At 45.0% G+C, this 9256-nt stretch overlaps 1 protein-coding gene across 5 annotated transcripts; it reads left to right on the top strand.

Annotated features, from left to right (window-relative positions):
- The first annotated feature begins 230 nt into the window (after nucleotides 1–230).
- On the top strand, nucleotides 231–9036 carry LOC147608041 (histidine kinase CRE1-like). Of its 5 annotated transcripts, none has more exons than XM_086789938.1 (13): nucleotides 1358–1480; nucleotides 2880–2952; nucleotides 3072–3179; nucleotides 4379–4615; nucleotides 4731–4900; nucleotides 5153–5368; nucleotides 5765–5951; nucleotides 6111–6162; nucleotides 6240–6469; nucleotides 6581–6679; nucleotides 6832–7547; nucleotides 7634–8155; nucleotides 8274–9036. In XM_086789938.1, the coding sequence occupies exons 3-13, from the start codon at nucleotides 3126–3128 to the stop codon at nucleotides 8518–8520; spliced, it is 2730 nt and encodes a 909-aa protein (XP_086646064.1). In that variant the 5' UTR covers nucleotides 1358–1480; nucleotides 2880–2952; nucleotides 3072–3125; the 3' UTR covers nucleotides 8521–9036. The 5 variants fall into 5 exon arrangements, with proteins under 5 accessions (XP_086646063.1, XP_086646064.1, XP_086646065.1 ...); XM_086789939.1 differs by having other exon boundaries at nucleotides 3069–3179; XM_086789937.1 differs by lacking the exons at nucleotides 2880–2952; nucleotides 3072–3179 and having other exon boundaries at nucleotides 231–1480.
- Nucleotides 9037–9256: the final 220 nt, after the last annotated feature.

Below are 9256 nucleotides of genomic sequence, written 5' to 3'. Positions count from 1 at the left end.
TCCAAAAATAAAATAAAATGAGGAAGCCTACGTAGTATGAACGCAGGCCACAGCCATCTGGCGTGATGTGTGTGTGGGCGCCCTCGTGTGAACCCTGGCTAAGTTTTGTCAAAGTTGTGTAGGTCCAAGGCAAGCTGATGATGTGGCGGGCAGGGGCTGACAGGAGGACAGGAAGACATGACCGAGGGGATCCTGCAGGAGATCTCGTGCAGGCCCCACATTCTTGGTCTTGTCTGCCTTCTCCCCTTTCTCCTCAATATGCACTTCTCCCCCTTCCACCTACACACACCCTCTGCTCTGCCCAGCAGGCCGTGCTGTTGTCCCATGACCTTGTTTGTCTTCCTGCTGTTGTCACATGCCCATTGTCTTGGCTCTCAACACCTACCCAATACCCGTCTGTGGTTACTTCTGTTCACCTCTCTCTCTCTCTCTCTCTCTCTCACACACACACACACACACACACACACACACACACACACACACGCACAACCCCCTCCCCCTCCCCCCTCCCCTCCCAAGAACAAGAATTCGAGGGCTCCTTCAGCAGGTTTCCTGTGCCCTTGTATCGTTTACAACAACCAATCCTTAGCCCTTCTTGTGGCTTGGAGAACACAGGCTGCCTGCACAGACCCACATACATGACGCCCCATGCCAGCCTCTAGCTGAATTTGCTTTGTTGTTTCATCAGCCTCTGAATTTGCAATGGCTTACCCAGTCTGCGGCTCAAGAGCTTGCCCTCGTATTGCATTCAGCCTTCGGGTAAGCTCTTCTACAGTTAAACCTTTCACCTTCTGGCTCACTCGCAGAATGCCTCACAGCCCAAAAGCCGAGACTATCGTTTTTGATTCCTGCAACCTCATGTAGAGAAGAGGTTGCAGGATTTCAAGAGATTGCATGCAGGATTTCAAAGGATTGCAACAGGTGCAAATGCTGAACTCTTCTTATTTAGGCACCACTGCATTCCGGCAACTTTGAAACTACAGTGCTTCTAATTCTCAAACCTCGGAATGAAAGTAGTCTATCAAAAATGTGCAAAGAACCCTCCAGACACCCCTTCCATGGGAGCATGAAGTACATTGTTAATGCAACACCACTTGAACAGGCCGCCCCCTTGCTCAATGGACCCAGATTTTCCACTATTCACCCCACCATCCGTGGAAAACTCGGTGCAAAATGGTGGGAGCGACCGTCCGATTTTGAAAACCAGCAATCTCTCCCTCCCAAGGCCAAGTGGGGTAATTTCAATATGATGTCTTTAGTTTGGCTCCTTGCCACTGCAGGCATGGTTGTGGCTGCCATCATCTACCATTTTTTCAGCAGACAGCATTACAAACACTACGAAGATGTGCTTGCTAACATGTGTGATGAGCGGGCGCGGATGCTTCAGCATCAGTTTGCAGTGAGCATTAATCATGTACATGCTCTTGCAATTTTGGTCTCCACTTTTTACCTTGGAACACATCCAACAGTCCTCGATCAGGTGCAAGTTTGTTCTTCAACTCTCTCTCTCTCTCTCTCTCTCTCCCCCTCTCTCTCTCTCTCTCTCTCTCTCTCTCTCTCTCTCTCTCCTTTTCTCTCTATCTTTGTGTCTGTGTGTGCAACTACATGCACGCAGACATGTGCTCGCACACATGCACTCGCAAAACAGCAAAGCTTGAGATTGTTTTGTAGTTGTAAAGCTCATTTTTTAGTCTTCTGCTAATGTGACCTGAGTTCTGCATGGAAAGCACCGGAGACGAGGGTTGGAGTGCTAACAGAGGGCTACATAATTCAGTGCTGAATGAAATGGGTGATGTGAAGAATGAGCAAGAGGGAAGAAGGCTTTTCGAAGACTAGAGCCTCCCAGTCATTGGCATAAAGGGTCTGATAGGCTGTCTGTCTGTACATGATGCATTGGCCATGGGCTTAGATAATTAGCTTGTGACCAGTGCAATCTGGCATGGCTTCTACCTAGGATGCTGCTTATTTCTGAAGGCCGGCATGTGCTTCTGTAGCAGCCATGTGTCGCACGGTCTCAAGCTGCATGATCTCAATGTGATGCAAGGATCCGTGGTGCATATGCTATGTAAGCGATCTTGCTTACCTTCGTATGTAAGCCTTTTTTTTAAAAAATCATGACACCTACGTTTTTTTTTGTGTACCTTATTTTGTTGGGTCACCCTGCTTCTCAAATTGGTCTCAAATTGGTTGCACCTCATGACAGTGGTCTTATAGCGAGTAGCCAGGTTGAGTGTGGCCCATTCAACAACTGTGCTATCCTTGCACCTTCACACACCACTGCCATAGGATGCTTTATTGGGCTAGCAAGGTGGGGGGCATGAATTTTGTGTCTCCAAAACTTCCAAGTACACAAGGTCAGGTTGGTGAAAGGTGTTGTGAAAGACTGACTACTGGACTTCCCTGGCTGTCAAGGATGGAGGGGAGGGGTTCTAAAAACAAGTTGCTTTGAAGATAGGTGAGTGCAGAGTTCACTGACCTGACAGATTCTGCGGATTGCCGGGGACAGGATGCACTTTGCCATGCTTTATTGGGCTAGCAAGGTGGGGCACATGGATTTTGTGGTTCCGAAACTTGCAAGCACATGAGGTCAGGGTGGTGAAAGGTGAGGGAAAGACGGACTTCTGGACTTCTGTGGCCGCAAAGGATGGAGGGGAGGGGGCTCAAAAAACAAGTGGCTTTTGAGACAGGTGAGGGCAGCGTTCACAGAACTGCCAGATTCTGGGGTTTGCTGGAGACAGGAGAGGCGATTAGCATCCTGACACCTCAAAAGAGCTGGCTGATGGAGACGGCTAAGCTGAGCAGTTTGTGCGTGCCATCTGGTGCAGATTGTGAATGCAGAGTTCACTGACCTGCCGAATTCTGTGGGTTGCTGGAAACAGGAGAGACCTGGAGCATCCGACACGCCAGGTTCTTACCAAGGAGGTGGTTGATGGCAACAGCTGAGCTGAGCAGGTCAGGAGACATTTTGTTGTTGCAGAATTGTCAGATTTGCTCCATTCTGTCTTTGCAAGAGGCAAGTAAGTGGAGGAGAATGCTCCTTTACCAAACCTGTGCTTCTTGGTTGTCAGCAGATTTGCTTTGGTAACGGGACGATTAATCAGATTTCACACATCAGCAACTGCAGAATGAGTTCGGATCAGGCTGATGTGGGAATTTGTGAACCTTGCCATCACTATCAGGTGTAGAAAAGTCTCCGTTATTGATCACTCCTTGCACATCACGATCATCTTGACTCTTACCTATCTTGGTAAAGGCAATCTGTCCTTTTTCTCCGAAACCAGCTTGCAGCTGCCATCATTTGCTGGATTTTCTGGCAGGAAGGGCCTCATGCTGGTCTTTCCATATGTTGGCCGTGTGCACGTACCCCTATGTTTGCATGTGAATGCACTCTTAGCATTTGGAACCTTTCATTTTACACTTATGGTTCTTCATATCCTTTCACATGCATGGAGGAGTTATAACCACCATCTTTGTTGTATTCAACACAACAAGCAATTCAATGAATGAATCAAGTGAGTTTTAATGGCAATCTTCCTATCTCTCTGTTCTTCTGTCTTTCAATGTGTGCAAGTGCGTCTTGCAAGATGCTTCAGATGTCGAAGGCCTTTGCTTCCAACACCATACTCCTTGATGGAAGCATCAGGTAACCAAACTGCCTTATTTTGCCATATATGATCACGACATCAGTATGAAATATGACACATCGTATTGGAAGGATTATCCATCCACCGAACTTTGTAGGATGCGCTACCTCATCTTTTACAGGAATCAACAGGATGCACTGTGCTTTCTCTTTCATGTGCATTGTCACTTTCACTAAATGAACAGTAATATGCTCTGTAGGATGTTCAATGTCAAGACTCGGGGTCTTAGAAATTCAAGATCTACGCTTGTAAGCAAGCTGTTGGGGGGGTGATTGAGTGATGTGAAGCAGCAGCAAGGATGCTCAGGCTTCACCAAGGATGGAGATAAATTATCATGTGGCTTCAGTCACATGGCAAATTAACTGTGGGTGCCCCAATCTGCCTGCCCAACCTCACTGCTGATTGCCCACTCCTGTTTGCCCAAAACTGTCCGTGCTTTCTGCCCACCTGCCCAGCCTGGTACTCGCTTTGCTGTCCTATCACAAATAAAGGAAGACCTGGTGGTCAGCTGAATGGTGAAACAGAGGGAGAAGCCTTAGTGGCGTCCTGTTGGTAGAAAATCAAGAGAATGCACAAGCCAGATTTCACTTTTGAAGTGCTCTGATATTACTATTTTTTGATTCAAGCATTTTATGAGAGTACCCTTTCCATGCATGTCGAAATGTAATTTCAATCAGCATTTGTTTTCACTCCCATTTAACAGTGAAAGACTTTTAATTTTGATGGTCTTGCAGGACACATTTGCTGAATACACTGCACGGACTGCCTTTGAAAGACCTCTAATGACCGGTGTAGCGTATGCCCACAAGGTGTTGCATTCTGACAGAGAGGCTTTTGAAAGAATGCAAGGTTGGACTATCAAGACCATGCATTCAAAGGAACTAAGTCCGGTGCATGATGAATATGTACCGACCATATTTTCGCAAGAAACCATTGGCTATCTTGTGTCCCTTGACATGATGTCTGGAGAGGTGACTGCTTGTTAGCTGCCCTTGTGAGACTTTCCTTTAGTAGATTCTATATGCTCATGGTTGTGATTGGAGTTTGTCTGTATGTGCAGAACCCGCTAACAGAATTTTGATGCAGGAAGATCGTGATAACATCTTACGGGCGCGAGCATCTGGCAAGGGTGCTTTGACGAAACCTTTCAGACTTTTGAAGTCCAATCATCTTGGTGTTGTTTTGACTTATGCTGTGTACCAAAAAGAGGTCCCTCCGGATGCGTCCTCTGAAGAGAGGATTGAAGCAGCTGCTGGGTTTGCTTCCTACCCCCCTACACATCAGGATGGATAGGGATTGCATAGATGGTCTTGTCAATGCATATATATATATATATATGTGATCTCCTGGAAGAAACATGTAGATACTGTATAATCTCTTAAGAGGATCACATAAACCAATGTATTTCAAGCAGAACTTTTATATTTATTTATTTTTTGGTTTCTCAAGGTTAAATGTGATTTTATCATTTCTAAAAAGAATATTTTTGGCATTCGAAAACTTGGCAGGTATTTGGGTGGAGCATTTGATGTGGAATCTCTTGTAGAAAATCTTTTAAGCCGGCTTGCGAGAAGTGAAGACATTATTGTTAATGTATTCGATATAACCAATTCCTCAGATCCACTTGTCATGTATGGGCCAGAAGCATCCTCAGAGTCTAAACTGTCACACATAAGTACTCTGGATTTTGGGGATCCTTTCAGGAGTCATCAAATGCAGTGCAGGTGAGTCCTTAATTGTCAAACCTTGAGTATTTTGTTCTGCCTGCTGGCATTGTTAGCAAGCATTTAAAGTGACGTATACATACTTGCACACATGTATGTATATGCACGTGTATGCATGCGTGCATGTATACATACATGCATGCCTGCATGTATGTATAGAAAGCTTGCATGCGTGCATGCATTGTGCAGACTAATGCATCAACTAGTAAAATGAGCACCCAACATACTATCAACAACTCACATGTATGCACGCATTGATAGCACGTTGAATGCTCATAGCTAGAAGGGTTAGATAAGTTTATAATCAGCAGATGTGCCATCCCCAGATAGAAGCAATGGCATGTCTTTCTTGAGGAAAGGGCTCCAGCTCATTCATTGACTTTATTTGCCGCTCAGGTTGGCGAGAAAAGTCCCACACCCGACACTTGCTATAGGATTTGCTGGTGGTGTGCTTGCATTTGTTTTACTGATCAGTGCCATGGTATACAATGCACATACTCATGTCAAAAAGGTGGAGGAAGGTTATCGGAAAATGGAGGTGCTTAAAGTGCAAGCAGAGGCAGCTGATATAGCTAAATCTCAGGTTTGCTTTTGCTTGCAATATGGAAATGGATCAAGTGTGCTCTAATCACTGAAGCTTATGTCAATAACTTAGGAGAAGCTAGTCTTTGCTTGGCCAAAGGAAACCTGTTTCTGCTACAAGACTCTAGGTTGCTAAGGTTTATTTGGATCTTTTGTGCAGTTTCTGGCGACAGTTTCTCATGAGATAAGGACTCCAATGAACGGTGTGCTAGGTGAGATACATAAACAGTTTGCCATGTTTATTTCCAGCAAATCATTTGTCTATGTTTGCTGATAATACTTTGTGAAGGGATGCTGCAAATGCTGCTTGATACACAGCTCAATGCAGCCCAGCAGGATTTTGCCCGGACTGCCCAAGCAAGTGGGAAGGCTCTAATCACCCTTATAAATGAGGTTCTCGACCAAGCGAAGATTGAGTCTGGACGAATTGAGCTTGAGGCAGTGCCTTTCGATATCCGGGCTATCCTTGATGATGTCCTTTCGCTTTTCTCTGGGAAAACAAGGGGTGAAGGCATTGAGGTAAAAATTAAATGTTGAAGTGTTGTGTTTGAGCCACTCTCAGAAGTGGTGATTCTCTTTACTACGGGATCTAAAAATTCCTTTGTGATATGATGGCTTTCTTATGTGAAGCTTGCGGCATTCGTCTCTGAAAGGGTACCATCCACCCTCATAGGAGATCCAGGTCGTATACGGCAGATCATGGCCAACCTTGTGGGAAACTCTGTAAAAGTAATGTATACTTGTAACTTCCGAGTTTCAAAATAAATAAAATGTTTTAGTGTCAAGCCACTTTTTGGTAGACCACCTAGGTGTATTGGTTGTTGATGCCACTGAACCGTCACTTGGACTGATTGGATTGTCTTGGTATCTTCTCACTGTAGTTCACAGAAAGGGGCCATATATTTGTATGCGTGCACTTGTCAGAGGATATTGAGTCAGTTCAGATGACAAGTGTTGATTCAGTGCCAAAGGAAACATCAGAAAGGCTAAAGAACTCTAGCATTAGTTCATCAACTACTTTGAGTGGCTATACAGCTGCAAACCGGCGGAGTAGTTGGGATCTTTTCAAACTATTGCTTGCAAATGAAAGTTCCAAGCCTCTAGTTCCTCCAGAGTCACAGTCCTCTGAAGTTAAACTCTTTATTAGTGTTGAGGACACAGGTATTGGGATCCCCTCACAAGCCCAGCAAAGAATATTCAAACCTTTTATGCAAGCGGACAGTTCGACTTCACGCATGCACGGAGGAACAGGGATTGGCTTGAGCATTAGTAACTGTTTGGTTAACTTAATGGGTGGACAGATGGGCTTCGACAGCACAGAAAATGTGGGCTCAACCTTCACATTTACACTTGTGTTGAGGAGAGGGCATGCAAGCTCTCCAGGAAACACTACCAAGCTTTGCTCAAATGAAACACTTGCAACAAAATTCAAGGGGATGAAAGCTTTGATCGTCGATGGGCGGCCTTTACGCTCTGAAGTCACGAAGCAACATCTACAAAGGCTGGGTATTCAAGTGAACATGGTCACTGATCGTAGTGTAGCCATTGATGTGCTGTGTAGTGGACAGAATGGTATCAGAATGGGAGGCGATCCAAGGTTTGCTTTTTGTACAATCTTTTTGAAGCATATGGTTCCGTGAAAGTTGTGCGGTAGTTTTATTGTAATCTTCGTACTCCTTGCAGTTTACTAGGTGAGTTCAACATGGTCCTTGTAGACAAAGATGCATGGGGACTTTCTACAGGCTTGAATTTCCCTTCAGTTGTACTAGAGTCTAGACAGAAGCTCAGAAGGGCATTTCCAAGAAGAGAAATCAGCTACCCAAAGATGATCCTCATGGCAACCCACATGGCAAGCTCAGACTCTGAGAAGGCTAAAACCATGGGATATGTAGACACCGTTATTATGAAACCATTGCGGGCCAGTATGATTGCTGCTTGCCTTGAGCAAATACTGGTGTTGGGAAGCAATGGTGGGCAAGGAGGGCTTGTAGAAGAGCCTAGAAATTTGCGTCGTCTCTTGTCGGGGAGGCTGATCTTAGTGGTGGATGACAATAGAATCAATCGGCTAGTGGCAGCTGGTGCGCTGAAGAAGTACGGGGCTGCTGTGGAGTGTGCAGATAGCGGCAAAGCTGCAATTGCAAAGCTTCATCCGCCTCATGTGTTTGATGCTTGCTTCATGGATATTCAGATGCCAGAAATGGATGGGTCAGTTAATAAAATCCAATGTACCCTATGCATGCTTTCATGTATGATGTCTGAGTTGTCGGAGTAGACTGTTAAAACTCCTAATTAGGATCTTTGTTGATTTGTTTGGTTGTACCAGGTTTGAGGCAACCCAAAAGATTCGGGAGGTTGAGGAGATGGTCAATGATAGGGACAATCTGAAAGATGATGCCGACACCATAGAGAGGAGAAAGAAATGGCACGTGCCTATACTGGCAATGACTGCTGATGTTATTCAAGCAACTTATGATGAGTGTGTCAGGTGCAAAATGGATGGTTATGTCTCAAAGCCTTTTGAAGAAGAGCAGCTATACGATGCAGTCAGTCAAGTGTTGACCCTGAGTTGACAATGATGAACCATTTTGTTAGTGTGGCCCTGCTACAATTTTGGAAGGGGCGCTGGTTCTTTGAAGTTGGAAGTTGGAAGGCACCTCCTGAGAGATGTGAAAAGAGGAATGTCATTCTCCAACTCCAAGCATGTTGTCTTGTGCTCACTTTGTCCTTATGATGTGGTCTCACTACAGAAAGGGTAGTTTCAGTTTGGCGACTGTTTGTATCATTCCTTGTTGGACACAACTCCTAGCTCCCTCCCATAGCACCCCATAGCACTATTTTGATCTGCCGTACATAAGACTGCACAACCGGCTGAAACCATTGGATGACAGGTTTTATAGTATGTCCAAGAATGATACCATCATGTCCAAAACCTCATAAGAATTCGGATTAACACCATATAAACATCCCTTGGCAATGTAGTTAAGCATAAGCTGTTGGTGGGCTGTTGAGAAGGCCCCAAAGTTTTTTGACATACTACAGCTCAGTTGTAAATAAAGGACCATCTAGTCCAAAGGATTTTGAGGTAATCTCCATTCTAGTCTATGCCAGTATATGTTTACTAAATCCAAAAAGAATGCAAATAAATCAAGTTGGCCGTTCATGACTTTCCTCAGTGATCATCACCACCTTGACACTGCAATACACAGTTGTATAATACACAGTTATATTTAGAAGGCAAGACAAGGTTGACGACGATGGCCCTGCAAGCTTAAGCATGGTAATACACCCAAGCCAGTTTTCTGACAT

This window comes from Cibotium barometz, chromosome 54 (genome assembly GCF_041138505.1).
Source record: "Cibotium barometz isolate CiBa-2024 chromosome 54, ASM4113850v1, whole genome shotgun sequence".
Classification (NCBI taxonomy): Eukaryota; Viridiplantae; Streptophyta; class Polypodiopsida; order Cyatheales; family Cibotiaceae; genus Cibotium; species Cibotium barometz.
Note: the sequence above shows the minus strand (reverse complement) of the source record. Positions and strands in the feature narration are given on the sequence as shown.

Excerpts from the sequence above, each read along its gene's own strand:
- LOC147608041 (XM_086789937.1), top strand. The coding sequence starts at position 1,028 with ATGTGCAAAGAACCCTCCAGACACCCCTTCCATGGGAGCATGAAGTAC. Across the intron at positions 4,616-4,730 it reads TTGACATGATGTCTGGAGAG|GAAGATCGTGATAACATCTT; the intron begins GTGACTGCTTGT and ends ATTTTGATGCAG. Across the intron at positions 5,952-6,110 it reads CTGATATAGCTAAATCTCAG|TTTCTGGCGACAGTTTCTCA; the intron begins GTTTGCTTTTGC and ends TCTTTTGTGCAG.